Source organism: Notolepis coatsorum, assembly GCF_963971535.1.
Source record: "Notolepis coatsorum genome assembly, chromosome: 7".
Taxonomy (NCBI): Eukaryota; Metazoa; Chordata; class Actinopteri; order Aulopiformes; family Paralepididae; genus Notolepis; species Notolepis coatsorum.
The window spans coordinates 37,419,827-37,442,823 of record NC_140171.1 but is presented as its reverse complement, the minus strand read 5'-3'; the positions used below and the strand labels follow the sequence as shown (position 1 = coordinate 37,442,823).

The 22,997-nt window shown below is 41.9% G+C and overlaps 1 protein-coding gene across 2 annotated transcripts; it reads left to right on the top strand.

Moving 5' to 3' along the window:
* The first annotated feature begins 4,106 nt into the window (after positions 1–4,106).
* Positions 4,107–21,567, top strand: fam114a1 (family with sequence similarity 114 member A1). Of its 2 annotated transcripts, none has more exons than XM_084318991.1 (13): positions 4,107–4,217; positions 5,221–5,574; positions 6,771–6,843; positions 7,149–7,366; positions 9,544–9,678; positions 10,171–10,323; positions 12,693–12,846; positions 15,829–15,914; positions 16,399–16,593; positions 16,844–16,983; positions 17,485–17,557; positions 17,678–17,731; positions 19,635–21,567. In XM_084318991.1, the coding sequence occupies exons 2-13, from the start codon at positions 5,260–5,262 to the stop codon at positions 19,758–19,760; spliced, it is 1,722 nt and encodes a 573-aa protein (XP_084175117.1). In that variant the 5' UTR covers positions 4,107–4,217; positions 5,221–5,259; the 3' UTR covers positions 19,761–21,567. The 2 variants fall into 2 exon arrangements, with proteins under 2 accessions (XP_084175117.1, XP_084175116.1); XM_084318990.1 differs by having other exon boundaries at positions 12,693–12,885.
* Positions 21,568–22,997: the final 1,430 nt, after the last annotated feature.

Below are 22,997 nucleotides of genomic sequence, written 5' to 3'. Positions count from 1 at the left end.
TTTTTAAACACTTACTAATAAAAGTGGCAATTTTCAGAGCTCTGTAAAACCTAAAATATTAGGTGCTGCCACTCAATGTGAGTAGAGTATGTTGTCTATTACTTTATATCTTGTGGGAAATTGTTTCTTATGGCATACCCTCGGAAGATTAACTGTTGATGGCGTTTAAAGGAATACTATACTATACTATACTATACTATACTATACTATACTATACTATACTATACTATACTATACTATACTATACTATACTATACCATCAGTTACTTTACGAGGGTATGCCATGATTGATTGATTGAAAACTTTATTAACAGATTGCAGAATGGGTACAATACATTACAGCTCAATACTAACAACTGCTAAGAGGATGCAGACCAGAAAAATACTTTCGTCTTGTTTACATAAGGGTCCTTCATTTTCAATTCATCAAGACATTTATGACATACAAGACATACAAATATATGGTACTGTGTAAGAAAAAGAGATCATAAAAAAATATATATCCAAAGGGGAAGAAACTTGGTTGGGTGGGTGGGTGGGGGGGGGGGGGGGGGGTTGAGAGCGGTTTTGAAGGAGGGTAGGGATTCACATTCCACATTTGTGCAGAATCTGGGTTGATTCGCAGCAACTTGCAATGGGCCTATAGTCTACAAGATACACTACACCACTAAGATACCCATGTACATGTTAAAATACTTCCCAAAGGTCAGTGAATTCCACGACCACAACACCAGAGGGAGTTCCACAAATCATGTTCAACCCAGATTCGGCTCAAACAAGGGACTAAACACGTTTCGCAATTATGCCACAATAATGTGGAACGCGCTACCTACAGCGTAAAATAATGTTAATCCCTACCCTCCTTCAAAACCGCTCTCAAAGAGCACCAACGGGTGGCTGCAATTAGAAACTGTCCAATGTCCAAATCCCACCCACCCAACCCCCTCCAATGTACAGTTTCTTCCCCTTCGGATGTATATATTTTTCTTATGATCTTTTTTTCTTTTCTTACACAGTACTGTATATTTGTATGTCTTGTATGTCATAAATGTCCTGATGAATTGAAAATGGAGGACCCTGATGTAAAAAAGACAAAAGTATTTTTCTGGTCTGCATCCTCGTAGCAGTTGTTTGTATTGAGCCGTACTGTATTGTACCCATTCTGCAATCTGTTAATAAAGTTTTCAATCAATCAATCAAACATGATTTGCGGAACTCCCTCTGGTGTTGTGGTTGTGGACTTCACTGACCTTTAGGAAGTATTTCGACAGGTATATGGGTATCTTAGTGGGCCGTAGTGTATCTGTGTCTTGTCTTGTCAATGTCAATATTCTTGTCAATATTCCAATGTACAGTTTTGCTTGTACAGTTGTACAGTGTCCCCCACCCACCCCTCCTACCCAACCTCCCCCCCCACTCCTACCCAACCCCCCCACCCACCCAACCACCTCCAATGTACAGTACCCCCCCCCCCCCACCTACCCAACCTCCTTCAATGTACAGTTTCTACGTCAAATGTATATACTTTTTCTCTGGATAGATGTAGCAGTACTGTCTATCTGTATGTCATATATGTCATATATGTTACGATGAATTGAAAATGGGGGACCCTGATGTAAACAAGACAAAAGTCTTTCTCTGGTCTGCATCCCCTTAACAATTGTATGTATTGAGCATACTGTACTGTACCCATTCTGCAATCTGTTAATAAAGTTTTCAATCAATCAATCAATCTTGTAGACCAGGCCCATTGCAAGTTGCTGTACTCTGTCGTCTACTCTAAGCCATCCTAGTCCTAGATTGTCAAAGTGGGCAGAGGTGAGGTGGGTTTTAGGAGTAAGGCCAAGCAGTAGTCTGACCAGTTTGTTTTGTGATGTTTGTAGCCTTGTATTTAGGGCCTTTGGTACCATGAGGTGCAAGCATAGTCGTAGAACCCTTGAATGAGTGCTCCAGTTAGGTATTCTTATCCTGTTAAGCTGTTAAGTTTCTTTATCATAAATCGATCAATAGAGACCGTATTAGATCCCCAATTATCATATCATGGGGTATCATTGGAAAGCCACACTCATTGGCTACAACCCTGTGCAAAGATTTTCGAGATCGCCAAATGATTGACGGAGCTAGAGCCCCGGGAGTCGGGGGTGGTAATGTGTACTTTTGTGTACTTTGGGGCACGCCTCACATATCGGCATGTAACTTGAGAACTTTTTGTCACCTGAAAGGGCAATCGACAGGCAACAAATAGGGCTTTAATTCTATCTATATATTGTATTAAAAGAAATGCACACCCGAGCCACTAGAGGTCGGCAAAGAATCGTACACATGTGGGCCCTTGGATGTTAAGAGCTCAATGTTTAAAAAAAAAAATTGTAGCCAAGAGTAAAGACCATAACCCTATCAAAAACAGTAGTCAAAGTGTATATTTTCATTTTTACCGATGTTTTATACGATTTATCGGAAATACAAATTTATCGGAAAATGCTAATTATCGTAAAAACCGCAAGGAAATGACTAAATCCAGATTCAACCCTGCCATTGGAAAGAGGAGCATTTTCCCTATCCATAGATGTATGATTTGACCATAATAAGGTCAAGGTCAAGTTCAAGGTCAAATATGAATTTATAACTAAAATCGATTATCATTCATTACTGTATCTACAAATCCTTCTGTTTAATCATCTTCCCGCAGTTGATTTGCTTAGATTTTTTGTACACATGATCTTCATAAGTTGGTGAATGAGCTCAGTGAGCAGTTTCTCCTACCCGTATACATTTTTGATCAAAGATGCAAAAATCATAAATCATAATTTATATTCTCCTTTTCTTCATTACAATTTACTCAAGCCTAGTAACAGACACAATATTTCTGACACTGGAAATTAGGGATGCTCGATATTGGCTTTTTTACCGATACCGATATTCCGATATTGTCCAACTCTTAATTTCCGATACCGATATCAACCGATACCGATATATGCAGGGTTTCCCCCCCTCCCCCCCCCCCCCCCCCCAAAAACTGAATTATTTCAGGTAACTAATAATTTCACTGGATATATATATAACAAATATTGTTATTGTTTTTTTCTTTTTTTAAACCGATACCGATATTTTCCGATATCACATTTTACTGCCGATATCGGCCGATAATATTGGTCGGCCGATAATATCGGACATCCCTACTGGAAATACATACCCCCAGGTCCCTAGATGTTCCTAGATACCAAGAACATGCAAATTGACCTTGCAGAAGTGGAGCAATCTTCCATTTACTTAGGCATGTACCTTTAGGCGAAATACGGCTTACAGCTTATCAGGTTATTTACCAGAGAGGAGATCCTGTACAAAAAATCTTGTTCGTTGGTTGACTTTTTTTTATTACATTGGTTGCCATTTTGTCACAGAAAAGATTTGCCTCTAGGATGGAACCCAGGTAGGTAATTTCATCTTTCCTTGTGACAATATTGTCACCCACTGTAACTGTGGCCTTGCTGAGTTTGCTATTTGATCCAAAGAGAATGGATTCCGCAGGTGTAATGATAGTTTTTTATCAGCGAGCCAGGTGCAGATTTTGCCTAGTTCAGAGTTGAGGGATTTTTCAACCTGCAACTTGTCCCTGTCCGAGACGCGTCTATACAAATAGTAGCTCTAGTTCTGCAGACCCCTCTCTGATTGGTTGAGCTCCGACCAGCAGGGCAGAGTCGTCCGCGAACAGGAACAAGTTGGTGCAGTCACAAGCGCATGACATGTCATTTACATAAATTAGGAACAGTAAAGGTCCTAGTATGCTATCAAAACCTGGAGTGATTGACAGTGTCGAAAGCCTTTTGGAGGTGCATGACCATGCCGCAGTATTTGCCCGCGTCCACCTCTTGTTTGATGTGGTCGTTCAAATAGAGAAGGCATGTGTCAGTGGAGTGGGATGTTCTGAAGCCAGATTGGAATTCGTAGATTAGATTGTTTCCACCGCAAGGTACTTTTCGACCTCAACATCAAAATGCAATGAAGTCTTTTCCAAGACATCACTAATGGAGTTTGACTTGGGAGCTTTTATTTCTATCTGTGCCAGGAAGTCCATAGCACGCTCGGCTTGACGCTGCGCTGGTCTCAAAATGTTGGTGTGTTCGTCGTGACGTCAGCACCCAACTGCATGCGGAGTGCGGACGGCCTGCCGACGTGGCGGGGCGGAAGACGAGCGCTGTGGAACTGTCACTACACGGGTGAGCTGCACTGTCACTTTCTCACAAACAAAACAACCTTTCATGTGTTTAATTTGCCATGACTACATTAATAGTAAACCATTATCTTCATTACAGTAGTCCATAAAAGTATTGTGCATTTATTGTCGTGTCAGAATATAGCCACTGAAGAATATAGAGAGAATATAGCCACACTGAGATGATGGGGTGTTTTTCAGTCCTCTTGCTTGACATTGGTTATTTGTTCACTTGTTAGTCCACCCAAGAGATAATGTTATTTAAGCATGATGACAAGTGAAGAAAAGGTCGACACCAATGTCTTTTGATCTTTTGGTTTTGCTTTACATAATGCAAAAGTGATAGTCACGATATCACGGCAAATTATAGTAACATTTGTTTATCGCTTCCCATCATGAGTGTAGAATATAACTTGGTCTAACTATATGGGCAACGATGACGGAGTGGCGTCTCGGACTTAAAGGAAAACAATAATTTATTGGATGTGTTTGTAACATATGATCACTAGGTGGCAATACTAAACCACACAATGGTAGCTTCCTATTGTGTTTCAACAAAATTGTTTTCTAACAATGTATGATAACTGGGAGGAGCACCTTATTTTCAAAATGTATTTACCGGTAGTAGGCTATGACATTTGAACGTAATGTGTCTTTAAAGTTGTGACAATTCTGCTCATCACCCTGCCAATATAGACAATTAAAAATGTTTTTCTTCTATTCTCATCGCTCTTTTTATGCTTATCTTGATTGTTCTTATACATAGCTGTATGGGTGTTGCTGTTTGAGTGTTCTACTCTCTCTATTCTATATTTGTTGTGTGTATTGTGTATTCTGATGGAGAAGACTGCATCATTGAGCCAGGTACACACACACACACACACACACACACACACACACCCACACCCACGCAGAGGGTAGGGAATTAAGACTGGGTTGTGTATTGCTGCTGACAACGACCTAAATCCCTGGTATTATTGATAAAGTTCATCTGTATGAATTCCTAGGGGAGTTCTTCTGTGTATCCTTTCCTTCTGCGGATCACAATGTCTCAGGCCAGCCCCACAGAGACGGACCCCACCACAGACACCTCTCCTCCACACCCCCAGCCCCCCGACACCCAACTGAATCCCGCCCCGGAAACCCTACCCGACCCCCCACCTCTCCATCCCCCATTGGTCCCTGAGGGTTCTGAAGGCCCTGGGTCAACCGGTGAGCAGGCTGGAGAGGATGTTGTTGCGGGTAACTGTTCTGACGGGCCAACTGACCAACCAGAGCATGTTGATGAAGGTCATTCAATTGAATGTGACCAATCGGTGAGCCTGGAGCCGGATGCGGTGACTGCAGAGGAGGAAGTGGAGGTAATGTTGTCTGGTGTTTGTCGTGTAAAACACTTGTGTTCCTAAATACAGGGTGAAACGGACCTATCCAAAACCTTCCCCCCTTCCCCCTTCCTTGATCCTCAAATCACAACTGTTGTCTGAGCAAAGCAACAGTTGTGATTGGAGGATCATGAAAAGAGGGCATGGTTGGGGATATGTCAGTTTAAAGGAGGTTGAGAGGACATGGTATTTTTAAATGCATTATGAGAACACTAAAGGGAAACTTGACATTCCAACCGTGCCAACCAATCCCACTAGACCCTGGTCCACAGCACCGGTCTAGAAGAATGCTTTGTTGCTTCATCTCTGACCTCGGACAGGATTTGAGCAGTGACTGTCTGGAGCCTGTGTGCAGATGCAGGTGAAGATACTGAATATGAGGAAAGATGATGCATTTCAAGCTGTGCCAGTGGGGAGAAAATGCAACAGATCCTGTTCCCTGTGTGGGCGGGACACAGCTTGCAGCCTGGCACTATTGTTAACACTGTGGGATCGCTGCACGGCTCTCAAGCTAACTTGTATGAGATTGTCCAATATTTACCTAGATTTCTATGGTAGAGAAAATGTGCAACTTTTTGGTCAAATTCTAAATTCAAGACCTCTACATCGCTCATTGGGGTGAATGTAGGCTGGACAAGATATGCCTCCTAAAGTGTGTAAACGGAAGTACAGGAAGTACAGGCTACATGTTTTCCGGTTTCGACAAAACAATTATAGAAACGTGTGAAGTGCACAATATTTCCTCGTTTAAGCCTGAAGAATTTACTACATGACCGGGACGTTCTAGCTTGTTTGCCGACAGGATTCGGGAAAAGTTTGGTCCGTTCGGAGGCAGCTTCCAGGGGAAGTACATACACCGGAAATGCTACCCCATACACACTTTCGGCAGTAGTGCTTTACCAGGCTTTATCTCACGGAGGAGATAAAACTGGGAACGAGGTTAGGGTGAATGGGACCTGTGCCTTCTCTAGTCTCAAGTGTGTGTGTGTGTGGGGGGGGGGGGTGTAAGCCCACCCATGCCTCGCCTTGTGTAGCCCATGATGCATTGCAGGAAGTGAGAGGCACTTGCTTAGTCACTGTGAAAGGTCTCTGATGCAAGTTAGCATCCAGACAAGTACAGTATTGTTTCACCACTAGTAGTTTTTCACAGATTGTGTGTGTGTGGTTCTTTCCAGGTGAAGGACAAAGGTTGGGGAGGCTGGGGTTCGTGGGGGAAGTCTCTGCTGACCAGCGCCACCTCTACAGTGGGTATGTCTCCTTTCCTAGTCCCCTTCTTCCCTTTCACCCTGTGTTCTGTTTCCTTATCTCCTCCCCTTGTTATTGTACATATAATATTTCCTGTGTCAGGCTGGGTGCATCTTTGGTATGACTTTAATCTGATTATTGGCACGATATACATTGTATGCACTAGCTCATGTGTGTATTTATTTCTGTATAAAGTACATTTATTTGGTGTGACATTATTATTATATCTCACATCCTCTACATCTCCCTCCAACATCTCATCTTCATGGAGCTGGCTCAAACATTTATCTGTGTGTGTGTGTGTGTAGGTCAAAGCCTGAGCTCCGTCAAGGAGAAAGCAGGGGAGGCTCTGCGCCTCCACAAGTCCTCAGTCGGAGAGGAGGCGCTAGAGGAGGAGGGAGAGCAGGAGAGGAAGGAAGGAGGAGGAGAGGCGGGGCCATCTGACCCTGCTGCTCACACTACACTGAGTACCACAGCTCCCAGCAGAGGAGTCTTCTCCACCATCACACACGCAGTCCAGAACACTGTACGTACACACACACACGCGCATACATACATACACACACGCAGTCCAGAACACTGTACGTACACACACACACACACACGCATACATACATACACACATGCAGTCCAGAACACTGTACGTACACACACACACACGCATACATACATACACACACACGCAGTCCAGAACACTGTACGTACACACACACGCATACATACATACATACACACACGTAGTACAGAACACTGTACGTACACAGTAAATTTTGCAGAGTAAATTTGACTCAAACTGAGTACATTTTACTCAGTTTGAGTACAATTTTACTTTGAGTCAAATGTACACAGTTTGAGTAAAAGTTACTCTGCGACATGTACTCTGTACACACACACACATACATACATACATACATACATACATATATACATACATACACATATGCAGTACAGAACACTGTACATACATGCATACATGCATACATACATACATACATACATACATACATACTACATACATACATACATACATACATACACACACACATACATGCATACACGCAGTCCAGAACACTGTACGTATACATACACACACACATACATACATACACGCAGTCCAGAACACTATACGTACACACACATACATACATACATACATACATACATACATGCATACACGCATTCCAGAACATTGTACGTATACATACATACATACATACATACATACATACATACAGTACAGAACACTGTACATACACATGCATACATACACACGCAGTCCAGAACACTGTACGTACACACACACACGCGCATACATACATACACACACGCAGTCCAGAACACTGTACGTACACACACACACACACACACGCATACATACATACACACATGCAGTCCAGAACACTGTACGTACACACACACACACGCATACATACATACACACACACGCAGTCCAGAACACTGTACGTACACACACACACGCATACATACATACATACACACACGTAGTACAGAACACTGTACGTACACAGTAAATTTTGCAGAGTAAATTTGACTCAAACTGAGTACATTTTACTCAGTTTGAGTACAATTTTACTTTGAGTCAAATGTACACAGTTTGAGTAAAAGTTACTCTGCGAAATGTACTCTGTACACACACACACACATACATACATACATACATACATATATACATACATACACATATGCAGTACAGAACACTGTACATACATGCATACATGCATACATACATACATACATACATACATACATACATACATACATACATGCATACACGCAGTCCAGAACACTGTACGTATACATACACACACACATACATACATACACGCAGTCCAGAACACTATACGTACACACACATACATACATACATACATACATACATACATGCATACACGCAGTCCAGAACATTGTACGTATACATACATACATACATACATACATACATACATACAGTACAGAACACTGTACATACACATGCATACATACACACGCAGTACAGAACACTGTACGTACATACACACACACACGCATACATACACACATACATACACACGCAGTACAGAACACTGTACAACAGTACATACATGCATACATACACACACACACACTGAGGTGTAGTGTCACTCATAAGTCATAGTTGGCTTACTTATGGTACACATTGATGATGACGACGACATACATTCTTTAAATAAAGTCAACATAATGACAACCTTTTAGGTTGAGGCAGGAGTTTTGTTCCTTCTCACTCAACACAACCATTAACTGTCATGTGTATATGTACTGCTGGTTTTCCTTTTTGTATCTTTTATGGATTTATGTACAGTATATACTGTAGGTACTGTATGTGTGTATACAGTACATGTGGATGTATCCTGTATGGATGGTCATCCTGTATGGTAACTATGGTTATGCATGTAGATATGTTGTGGATGTATACTGTATTTATGTGCTGTCTGTCCGTCCGTCCGCTTGCTCTCTCTTGTCTGTCTCTCTATTTCTGTCTGTTTTTGTCTCTCTCTGTCTGTCTCTCTTTCTGTCTGTCTCTCTCCTTCTGTCTGTCTCTCTCTTTCTGTGTCTCTGTCTCTGCTCTCTCTCTCATTCACTATGTATAGGTCTCTCTCTCCCTTTCACTCTATTTATATGTCTCTCTCCCTCTCCCTTTCACTCTCCCTCTCTCTCTCTCAGGGTAAGTCAGTGATCAGTGGGGGTCTGGATGCGTTGGAGTTCATAGGGAAGAAGACCATGACTGTTCTGGCTGAGGGCGACCCAGGCTTCAGAAAGACCAAGATTCTGATGGAGAAGACTGCATCACTGAGCCAGGTACACACACACACGCACGCACACCCGCCCGAGGGTAGGGAATTAAGAGGGGCTCAGTTGATTGGCAACTGACGAGTTGATTGATTGAGTTCTTGACACATGACTTAACACTAACGGGTAAATACATTAGTTATTTGTTGTATTTTATAGTTATAAAAAGGGTAGTTTAATTTTGAGTTGGAATGGGTCACAAACATTCTAAAAGGTTATTTTCCTTCTACAAATTAAACTCTTCAAGAATGTATGTGAACAATAAACCCCACAATTATAAGTATTTAAAAAAGGAAAATAGACTAGAGCTTTAATGTACACCAACAGCATCATAACCCGCATATAGATGTTGACATTTGATATTTTTCAACCAGGTATTTGCCCTCATAAACACACATCTAAGATAAGATAACATATTCCTTATCTTACCATCTAGCTATGGTTATTGACCAGCATTGTGATAAAAAGGTAATGCTGTGTATCTGCATTGTGATTGGTCAGATGCTGAAGGAAGCCAAGGAGAAGGAGCGGTCTCGTCTCAGCAGCCAGCCAATCAGTCAGCCTACAGCTCACTATGGTATCCTGTTTGACGACTACCAGGGCCTATCGCACCTCGAGGCTCTGGAGATTTTGTCCAATGAGAGTGAGGCGAAGGTAAGGCACTGTTCAAACAGACAGGCATGGAAAACGCCATTGGAAATGTTGACTTGTTCACTTGCTCTTTAGTCTTTTTTTTAATCCTTCTACGTTCTCTATCCACTGTATATTGCCAGTGATATGATGATGTGAAAATCAGCTCTCGTAGCAGCTTCAAGATCATCATTGTTCATTGTCTTTCAATAGAACAATTAAGCATTACATCACGCGCAGAAGTGTGTTATAGGAATTAGATCATGCCTAGGGGTGGTTGTTAGGCCCGACGCACAGCGGAGGGTCGTTAGACCCCCCTAGGCATGATCTAATTCCTATAACACACAACTACAAGTGGTGTAATGTCTTTCATACAATGGCCGAATTCACCCAACCTTATTGCTATAGAATAAACACACAGTAATTGAATAATGGAGATTAATTCACAAAACCATCTGCAGAAAAAGTAGGTAAAAAAAAGAAAAGAAATGCCTCTGTGTCTAAAGCATGCCATCTAACAACAAACTTCATATAAATCCTGCAATGTATTATAGTTTTGACTGGGTCATGATGACGAACCAATTACATAATCCAACATTGTGTAAACAACTAACACCAGTTAACTGTATCTTTTTTTAAATTATTCGTTACGAATATATCCATACTTCCATTGTGTCCGGGACATCCAGTGAAATCGCTTCGTGCGACAGTGTCCTTTTGCAGAGGGAGGGTGCCAAAAAGCATGCCATCTAACTACAAACTTCATATAAAATGACACTCCGTTTATGCACAAGTTTACAGACATGCATGACACATGTTATACGAAATTCCACCCCACCTAACAATCTCCTACCTACCAACCTCCAATGTACAGTTTCTTCGTCAAATGTATATACTCTCTTTTTTAGACTCTTCTTGTATCACAAACGGTACTGTATTTGTAAATCTGGTATGTCATAAATGTATAGATGTAGCAGTACTGTCTATCTGTATGTCATATATGTTATGATGCATTGAAAATGGGGGACCCTGATGTAAACAAGACGAAAGTCTTTCTCTGGTCTGCATCCCCTTAACAATTGTGTGTATTGAGCTGTACTGTATTGTACCCATTCTGCAATCTGTTAATACAATTTTCAATCAATCAAATAACAACCGGTAACTTCACTGTGCTTCTTAAACAATGATTGGTGTAAATCGTGTCGGTGCCCGCAGCTTTACATATTTGGGGTAACATCATACATGTACATAGATCAAAATGTACAATGATAAGTACGTTTTCGTCAATGTCAGCATGTCTTTTTTTCCTTCTCCGGCTTCTCCTGTTGTATACGATTCCACACTTATATTATTCAATGAGACTGCCAGCCAGCTTTTGTGCAACGGACACCGACACAGAGAGCACTCTGAACCCCACCCGCGATTTATATTTTGTTTTATAATGGGTCATGACAAACCAATTACATAATCCAACATTGTGTAAACAACTAACATATTCCAGGTGAGTATCTTTTTTGAATGAGTCGTTATGACTCAATCAATACATCCATTCATAAAGATTATTGTCCGCCATCTTGGTTTAATTTCTTTTATTTATTATTATTATCTTCTTCCCCCCTCCTTTTTTCCGATTTTTCTCCCATCCCACTGTTAGTCGTTATGCCAATTCCCAACCCCCTTCCTGGTTGTTGCGCACTCCCCCCTACTGTTGGTCCGGGAGGCCGGAGACTGTCGCATGCTTTCCTCCGACGCATGTGCAGCCAGCCGGCAGCCAGCCTGGCAGCGCAGATTCTCACCTGGAGAGTGTAACGTGTGGAAGGTCACACTACCTCCCGCCAGATCCTACCCTCGCTGTGCAGGCGCCCCGACCGAACTGTAGGGGTCGCTGTCCACAACGCCCAGGACCCACCCATCAGCTTTCCCACCCCTAACACTGCCAATTGTGTTAGTATGAACGACCAGCCAAGCTGATAGCAATGCCGAGAGCTGGATTCGAACCCAGCGTCTCCAGCGTTGATGGCGAGCGCCTTGCCTACTACACCACCTAGCCGCCCATCTTGGTTTCATTCTGAAAAGACGAACGGCAGATTAATTCAGGAAAAAAAAGTAATTCGGTTGTGGGCGGGTTCTGGGGTCACGTGGAGTGTGTTATACTAAATAACAACCGGCAACTTCACTGTTTCAGCCAATCGGAATCAAGAAATTTGCATGCCATTGTATAAAGATGATTTTAGCACTAAGATACTGTTGATAAACTCTATCCTCTCTCTTTATTTCATCTCTCTTTCTATCTCTCCCTCTCTTTTTCATCTCTCTCTTTTATGTTTTCTCTCTCTCTCTCTCTCTCTCTCTCTCTCTCTCTCTCTCTCACACACACACACACCTTCTCTCAGGTGCAAGTCTTCCTCTCCTCCCTGGAAGAGGAGGAGCAGGATGATGTGAAGAAAGAGCTGATTGCCATCAAGGAAATCTTCATAGGTCTGGAAGACGAGGTGGAGGAAGGAGAGGAAGAACAGAACGAGGAGGGGAAGGAGGGAGAGACTAAGGGTGATCCAAGTTCCCAAATACTATGTTCCTCCCCCATGCGTGAGTGACCCAGACTAAGCCTGTTGAAGGGAAAAGCTTGTTGTGTCTGAACACTGGCCGAGGATCTATTTTTATTTTTTGTCCCCAAAGGGGAAATACCTTCTCACAGCACTGTACACTGACAATACCATACATTACATACAATGCAACAGTACATACAACATCATATCAAAACAGTACATCCAACAGCACACAGCAACAACATACAATAACAGACAGCAGCACACTCATGTTCATCAAGGCCTTCTGTTCAAGGCTATTCCTGCAGGGATCAGGCTTTTACCAAAGTGGGCCCGTCTGTACCCCAGTGTTCTGTATCTGTGCCCAGAGGCAGGGACGCGGCAAGTAGGGGTGCGGCGGGGGCTGCAGCACCCCCTGCTGGCGGGAGTGTAACTGCAACTGCAAGGTTGTTTTGGCTTTTATTCCATTGTAACCGAGGCTACTCAATGTCACAGAGCGGAGCGGCACTGCAGATTTACCCTACTCTTGGAATTCATTGCCAGATCCTCATAGGGGCGCTGTCTCGATAAGGCAGTGTTATTAACAGCGTGTAGCCGATGCATGAACCGGTTGGGATTCGAATAGACGCGGCCTGGGAGCGTCAACGCTTAACTGGAAATCCGTTGGTAAAAAAATAGACGCAGCCTGGAATAGTTTTGGGACGCTGAATTTGCAGTAAAGGAATATATCTGCGGTTTCCCTGGCGTGAACAAGCCAGCAGAACTATCCGAGCCCCCGGGAGGGTGGTCGAAGACCTTTTGCATGTTGGTGATCATGTATGCGGGGAACGAATTGCAGAGGGAGGGCGCAACAGGTGGGGTAAGCTGGGCTGTGATGTGTGCATCAAAACGGTTACATTGTTTGTCTCGCACGCTCCGCAGAGCTGAGCATGAGAGTGTGGAGTTGGGCCGTGGTCTCCTCTAGTGAACGAGAGTGTTGGTTTACCAGAGTGGTAAACCTATGACGTTATTATTATATCACTTATCTCAGCACCCCCTCATAACACGTTTCAGACCCTGTTGAACTATCGCTCTAGCCTCTGACTCAATAGTATCCATCTGCAGAACGTCAGCCCCAGCACTCTCAGGCCCCACCCACGCTGAATGTGATTTGACCAAAGCAGAGTATACACACAGACAGTGGAGCTGTTTGCAGATAGCGAGCATTTTGACGTGTTGCGTGGTGGCGATGTCTCGCAGACAATACAACTACAAGTATAATTATATACGGTAATATATATATTTTATAAAAAAAATATATATATATAAAAAAAATGTTTAATCAAAAACGATCTATATCTCAGCACCCCCACTTCCTGCGGACTTCCCGCGTCCCTGCCCAGAGGGCAGTATGGTAGTGATTGAGTGGGTGTGTGTGTGTGTGCTGTCCTGGACTAGAATCAGTTACTAGAGTATGGTTAGTTACTGGACCAGAATCAGTTACTGGACCAGACTCCGTTATTGGACTAGAATCAGTTACTGTATGGTTAGTTACTGGACCAGAATCAGTTACTGGACCAGACTCCGTTATTGGACTAGAATCAGTTACTGAACTAGAATCAGTTACTAGAGTATGATTAGTTACTGGACCAGACTCAGTTACTGGACTAGAATCAGTTACTGGACTAGACTCAGTTACTGAACTAGAATCAGTTACTAGAGTATGATTAGTTACTGGACCAGACTCAGTTACTGAACTAGAATCAGTTACTAGAGTATGTTTGTTACTGGACCAGACTCAGTTACTGAACTAGAATCGGTTACTAGAGTATGGTTAGTTACTGGACCAGACTCAGTTACTGGACTAGAATCAGTTACTGGACTAGACTCAGTTACTGAACTAGAATCAGTTACTAGAGTATGATTAGTTACTGGACCAGACTCAGTTACTGAACTAGAATCAGTTACTAGAGTATGGTTAGTTACTGGACCAGACTCAGTTACTGGACTAGAATCAGTTACTGGACTAGAATCAGTTATTGGACTAGAATCAGTTATTGGACTAGAATCAGTTACTGGACTAGAATCAGTTACTGGACTAGAATCAGTTACTGGACTAGAATCAGTTACTGGACTAGAATCAGTTACTGGACTAGAATTAGTTACTGGACTAGAATCCGTTATTGGACTAGATTATGTTACTGGACTATAATCAGTTACTGGACTAGAATCAGTTACTGATGTCTTGTCTTCATCAATGTGTGTAAACATTTTAAATCGGCCTGATCCTGGACCAGTGTTGATGGGCAGCTTGTTCTCCTCACTTGAATCTTCAGAAGAATCGTAACAAAACAATTAAATGAAGTTAAATCAAATCAAATTTATTTGTAAGGCCCGACAACACACGTTAATGTCCCCATGGGCCGTACACGTCTTCTTTAAACAAGCCAAGAAGAAACATAACAATAAGTCAAGAACAGAACAAGAACACCATAAGGTCCAACAAATTTAAAATAAATGCAAATAAATGAAAGAATGCAAGCACTCCCAGACATACCCCACGCGAAGGTAAGGAAAAACTCACTAAAACCTAACAATAGGGAAAAATGTTCCACAGGCAGTGTGGAGGAGAGAAACCTTAGAAGGGCCATTCAAGGGGGGATCTCCCTTCTTAGATGTCGGTGATAGTAGTGTTGCAGACTAACAGTTGGTAAGCATGCACTCATGTGTGTAGTGAAACACAGATGAGTGCATGCAATAGCAACTGAACATTTTGAAAGATTAAAGATAGAGCTGATAGCGATAGCAACTGAACATTTTGAAAGATTAAAGATAGAGCTGATAGCGAAGTTAAATTGAAAGCAATTAAATGCAAAGTAGTCATGTAAAATCTGCATGTTTCCTGTAATCATTCAGGCCTGATAGTTAGACAGACATTTATGACTTTGTCCTCTGGTCTCATGCTAACACCACCTGTTTATGTCTGTCTGTCTGTCTGTCTCAGCCGCTGATGGAGAGGAGTTTGTTAATGTTCTCACTGAGCTGCTCTTTGAGCTTCATGTTGCAGCCACACCAGATAAACTGAACAAGGTGAGCCCTTACACACACACACACACACTCATCATCACATAATTTCTCTCTTAGAAAAAGTAGTTTCTCATATCCCCTTGCCAAAGTCTGTCTAAAGATAAGTTGGTTCATTCTGCCACTATCCTGATAATGGAGACTAACAAGACCTGACCCCTATCTCTGAATGGGGAGTCATCCATTTTCAGAATCTCTCACACATATCATTGTTATTCTAAGTTGACTAAATTACTTACAACACAGAATGACATGGTCAAATGACAAAGGACAGAGAAACCCTGAAACACCCTGCTGCCTAACGCACACTGTTACAAGGGTATTACTGTTCTCATCTAGGAGATCCTAGAGCATGTAATTTAATTAAACTGAAACGTCATAACTTTAGATTAGCATACAATACCTTTTATATCCTCATTTAAATTCTTCAGCTTTTGTTTCTTGATCTCTCATTGTGCCGTACTGATGGGGGGTGGTTATGCATTTTCAGGCTCGTATGAGGGCATATGACTGGGTGAGGGAGGTGGAGCAACCTGTCTCTACGGAGACAGTCAGCAGGGGCACGGAGAGACAGTCAGAAGAAGACACCATGCCTGGAGAAGAGGAGGGCGAGGAGAAGAAGAAAGGAGAGGAGATGGAGGAGAGAGCAGAGGGAGAGAAAGAGAGCGACCCCAGATCTGTGGAGGTAAGTTTGACTGTTGGAGCCTAACTGTTTTACTGAATGTGTATCTATCATTGCTTGTTTGTTTATCTATCTATCTTTCTATCTGGCCTGTGCAGCCATGCTGATGTATGACTACCCACTGAAGACAGACATGGAAACGGTAAACAGGTGCTTGTTTTATACTAGTGTGTGTGTGTGTGTGTGTGTGTGTGTGTGTGTGTGTGTGTGTGTGTGCGCGCGCGCGCGTGTGTTTTTGTTTCTTCCTCTCCAGGCGATCTACCTGTCATCAGTAGGTAGCTTGGCAGAGGTTACAGCCCGCAGTATCGAGCAGCTCCACAAGGTGGCAGAGCTGATTCTTCATGGCCAGGAGCTGGAGAAACCAGCCAGGGACCAGGCACACATCCTCACCAGGTACTATGCAGTGTGTGTGTGTATGTGAGAGAGAGATTTGGCCTACTATTTGTGTATTATGTACCCCTTGAATGCTTGGTGTTGGTCTGCTGCTAAAGCGCATACATGACAAAGCAGGTCCCGCAGATGCATAGCACAGTTTTGATCCACACACTGATTGTTGTTTATTTATTATTATTTATTTGTTGCACCATTCATGGTAAACCCTCCTAGACAATGTTGTGGTGGGTAAAAATCCCAGTGAGGCGGCCATTTCTGACATGCTGGAACTAGCACGTCTGGTAGTGATGATGATCATACCATGCTGAGAGTGCTTTTTCATACCATGCTCAGTGTCCTTTCATACAATGCCCATAGTATCTTTTCATACCATGACCAGAGTATATTTTCATACCCTGCCCATAGTATATTTTCATACCATGCCCAGAGTATATTTTCATACCATGCCCAGAGTATTTTTTCATACTCAGAGATTTATTAAAAGATGCATTTGTCTTACAGGTTGACCTGTGCCATGTGTAAGGAGATGGGCTGTTTGGCCAAGAGATTCTCTGACATACTGCTTATTATCGGGGTAAGCGTGTGTGTGTGTGTGTATGGTTGTTGCTGTTGTTTCTCAGCACAGAGGCCGTTATTAGGCCGTTATTGGTACTTGGTTTTCTCACCACTACTCCTGTGTCTCTGTGTCTTTTAGGCCCAGAGTAAAGCCGAGGATCTGAATCCATTAGTATTCAGCGTGCAGCTAGAGGTAAAAGATTGATTCAGACTGTTTCCTAACATAAGATAAGGTTGACAGTGTTACGATTCGATTGCAGTCTCAAAATGATGATGATTATGACTGCTGCAGTTGATGATGATTATGATGATGATTATGGCTGCTGCAGTTGATGATGATTATTATGATGATGATTATGGCTGCTGCAGTTGATGATTATGACTGCTGCAGTTGATGATGATTATGACTGCTGCAGTTGATGATGATTATGATGATGATTATGACTGCTGCAGTTGATGATGATTATGATGATGATTATTACTGCTGCAGTTGATTATGATGATGATTATGACTGCTGCAGTTGATGATGATTATGATGATGATTATGACTGCTGCAGTTGATGATGATTATGATGATGATTATGACTGCTGCAGTTGATGATTATTATGACTGCTGCAGTAGATGATGATTATGATGATGATTATGGCTGCTGCAGTTGATGATGATGATTATGGCTGCTGCAGTAGATGATGATTATGACTGCTGTAGTTGATGATTATGACTGCTGCAGTTGATGATGATTATGATGATGATTATGACTGCTGTAGTTGATGATGATTATGGCTGCTGCAGTTGATGATGATTATGATGATGATTATGACTGCTGCAGTTGATGATGATTATGACTGCTGTAGTTGATGATGATTATGACTGCTGCAGTTGATGATGATTATGATGATGATTATGACTGCTGCAGTTGATGATGATTATGGCTGCTGCAGTTGATGATGATTATGGCTGCTGCAGTTGATGATGATTATGATGATGATTATGACTGCTGCAGTTGATGATGATTATGATGATGATTATGGCTGCTGCAGTTGATGATGATTATGGCTGCTGCAGTTGATGATGATTATGGCTGCTGCAGTTGATGATGATTATGACTGCTGCAGTTGATGATGATTATGGCTGCTGCAGTTGATGATGATTATGACTGCTGCAGTTGATGATGATTATGGCTGCTGTAGTTGATGATGATTATGACTGCTGTAGTTGATGATTATGATGACTGCTGTAGTTGATGATTATGATGATGATGGTTATGACTGCTGAGGTTGATGATCGTTATGATAATGATGATGATTATGGCTGCTGCAGTTATCTATGATCGATTATCATTGTTTTATTGTCGCCTTTAGAATTCTTCCTCTGCCATGTTCCATCTCGTTTCATTATTTAACAGAAGGTATATTGATGTGAAATTACCCAAAATGTTAGAACTGTTGACTAAAGCTCGTTGATCTCTTGTCTCCCCTGGATATCAACAGAATCTAACCATTTCAGATATCCAATCAGCTTCCTTGCATATATTACACCATTTACTCTGATTGGCCCATCTGTCACATCTAGCGGAGTCAGGCCATAGTAGATTCTGAAGCCTACCAGACACAATATTTTACTGGCCAAACTCATTTCTAGAATAGAAAATAATCCCTAAACATAAATTGGTTGCCTGGCGGAGTAGATTAGATATATTATATAGGATTATTTCCTTAACTATTGAAGAGGCTTTTTTATTATTAAAAAAAACAATAAAGAGACATTAGTTAAGAAAGACAAAGTTAGATTTGGAACAAAGGCTAACTTGGCACCCCTTCTTCTCTGGGGTCTTAGCCTCACTACCAACAGACTTACCACCAGCCACAAAATGTACCAGCAATTGGCTGGTGGCCAGTAGTCATTTCCCATCCTGGTTGTGGTGATGATGATGATGATGATGGTGATAAAAACTTAGAATGAGGTTGCTAACAATGATGCAAATGATGATGGTAATGATAAATGTTATGATGATGATGATGGTGGTTGCTATGATAATTACTGATAAGGTAATCAAGTCATGATGATGATGAAGGTGTAATTATTGCTCCACAGGGGTCCAACAGTGCCACCTACATCCAGAATGCATTCCAGCTGCTGATGCCAGTCCTCCAGATCTCACACATCCAGACGCAGCACACCAGACCCATCACAGAACAACCAACCCAGATACCACACTAACCCCGTCAGCCTGCCTGCCACCCTGCCTGCCTGCCTCCGACACACACACACACACACACAGCGCCATTACAGAAGTCCCCCTTGTTAAACACCTATGAGTTGCAACACAGTTGTTCCATCACCAAGAGGAACTTGCAGGAACTTAAACGCACACACACTGATTTCTCTTTCTCACAAATACACTCTCTGTAATCTGTCTCACACACAAACACACACCGCTAACTGCTGCAGTTCTAAAAGCACATCCGCTTGTCTTAATATAACTATTATTGTACAGTAAGGTATGGAATAGATTATACTGAATTAAATGCTTATATTACAGCAAAGTATGGAATAGATTATACTGAATGAAGTGCTTATATTACAGTAAGGTATGGAATAGATTATACTGAATGAAGTGCTTACAGTAAGTGCCATAGCCAAATTAAGATTATATACTTAATATACTATATTGAAGATGACAATTTAACATAGGCCGGTATCATGTAGACCAAGCCAACTCCGTTTCAAGTGCCACTGCTTGTATGAGTGTCTTATTCCCTGTCCGTTCTCTGAACATTGTTTTGTCGCTGCTTTGCATTTGACATTTTGTGATGAGGAACCAAACCGAGTTTGGAGCCGAATCAAGGTTAACTGTGACCAATTGTATCTCCCTTAATGTATCTGGGAAACAGACCAAAAATATTTGGAGGCTGAACCAAAAGGACGAACAGTGTTTTCCATTGTTTTGAAGGGATTTCTTTTTTTGCATTTATTCACATGGGTTTTCTCTGCACTCCTTTTGTCCATTGTGTTCACTAGACTGAAACACTAACTCTACTATCATTTCTCTTGTGCAGAAATAGATGTGTTTTTAATCTATTGATTTACTGAGTCAAAAGAAGCCAGTATTGGTGGTGACATCATAGTGTGTTATATGTTGTATTTAAATATTATGAAGAAACGCTACATGGTTTTCCAATTTAGATTTGAGTTACTGACCATCTTACTTTGAATAAGAGGCTATTTTGATTCTCCCACTCTTGTTCTGTTTAGGATACAATGCAGGTGAATTACTTCATGATCATGTATTCTTGAGGCTGATTTATGCTGGGGCGCTGGGCGCTTGACACTTTTGACAACTGATGCTTGATAGAAATTACATATTTTCGACAGGGAAAAAGTGTTCCTCAAGATTTTATTTCATGTTGTGCATCTCCAGAAATGTGTTATGTCACGGACACTGTCAATCACAGTGTGATTGGAGGAAATGCCAACCTTGCCCTGGATGGCCTATACTTGTGGTTTCACTTTGGTTTTGGCTGTAGCTAACATTTATTTTACATGGAGGGGAGAGAAAAGGCTGGGAGCATGCTATCTGGTGTTGCCATGGAGACGACAGAAACCTTCACCATAAATGCTTAATGTCACGCGACAACTTCATTTCGGTCAAGGGACTGTTGTCAAAAGTGTAGATTGCTTTAACATAAATCAGCCTTTATGCTGCTAATGGTAAATAAAATAGAAATTGCATCACCTTTTATTAAGAAGTTGAAGGAAACAAAATATTTTCTATCATATCTGTCCCCTTCCCCGGTTACCAGTTGTGGTCAACTTGTTAGTGACTGTATATTTCTACCGTAGTAGAGAACACTGACTAATTTATATGGTGAGCTCTAGTACTAAATGTCCAGGAGCAAAGGAGTTGGTTTCAGACTGGACCTTCCTTTCAGGTTGTAAAGTCCATTATCGTCCTTAGCCCTCGGATGAAGTGCCCTTATAGACTGTCTGATGATGAGATGCAAAAATAAACAGGTTTTCACCCTCACTGTGACTCTGGTGTTCTTTATTTTCATCCTCACAATTGACCATATTCACACGGTGGCCATTTTGTTCTTACTTCATGCTCCCCTTGGGTTCCTTTCCACCCTATTCCCACCATGGGACCTCAGGAATAAGGTGGAAAGGAACCCAACCTGAGCATAACTTAACCCTTTCACTGCCACACAACAGCAGGTTAACCCTTTCACTGCCGCACGACAGAAGGGTAACCCTTTACTATCACACTACCGACGGGTAACCTGTGGAGTGGCTGCGGTGGTGAAGGTGAGCTGGAGTGATGAAGGTACGAGGAGAGGAAGAAACGGGAAGATAAGGAGTGAGATTTTGAGCTTTAAACACGGCACAGAAAATATGAGAATTAAAGAATATCTGCTTTAGTGAGTTCCTAGAAAGCCATATGCAAAGGCCATGATGTACTATATATACAGTATTTTCCATTTTCATAATTTCATTGAGCTTCATTTATTACTTCCTGGAATAAAACACATAATGATATCATACATCTCAAAGGAACACGCCAACATTATGGGAAATGCACTTACCGTCTTCTCCAGAGTCAGACAAGAAGATTAGATACCAATTTTATCTCTGTGCATTCAGTAGAAAGCTATCCGCAAGCTAGCCTAGCTTAGCACAAATTAATGGAAGGATATGGACCACTAGCTTTCTACTGAATGCACAGAGAGAAAATTGGTATCTTCTTGTCTGACCCTGGAGAAGACGGTAAGTGCATTTCCCATAATGTTGACATGGTCCTTTAATTCTGACACCAAATTGATTTGTGCCTTTTCACTTTTACCATCATTTGATTTGCGATACCAATTTGATCAGCTGAGGAAAAACAAGCACTCACTGTCCCAATACTTCTGCCTAAGTGTGTAATGTGATTGACAGCTGTTAGTGGTGTGTTTGTATGAATGTGCCGGTGGATGTTAATCTACCATTGACAGCGCCTCCAGTGATGTCATATGCCTGACAGTCCACTTGAGTGTCGGGCATGTCTGAGGGGTTTATAATGCAAGAATAACATAAATACACACACACACATTTTAAATGTTTATTTATGTCCACATGAACAGAAGTAGAAGGAGGCCTCATACAAAGGACATAAACAATGCGAGTGCAGTCAGAAAATTGTGAAAGAACAGTCAGGTACAAGGTGCATGGACGGCAGAATCATGGGAAAAGGTAACAACGTCTCCTCCAAATTGAGAGGCTTCCTATAATTGCTGATACTGAGCAGTATACCTGGCTAACTGCTTGGCCTTCCTTTTGGGGAGACCGGCTATTTGTAGGCCCCTCACAACCAACTTGTGCACATGCCCTAGGCTGCCAAAGATAAAAACTAGGAGTTTACATCTGTAGCCTAGCTGTGAGATGGTCTGCTGTAGCTGTTGGTATTTCAGCATTTTGGTT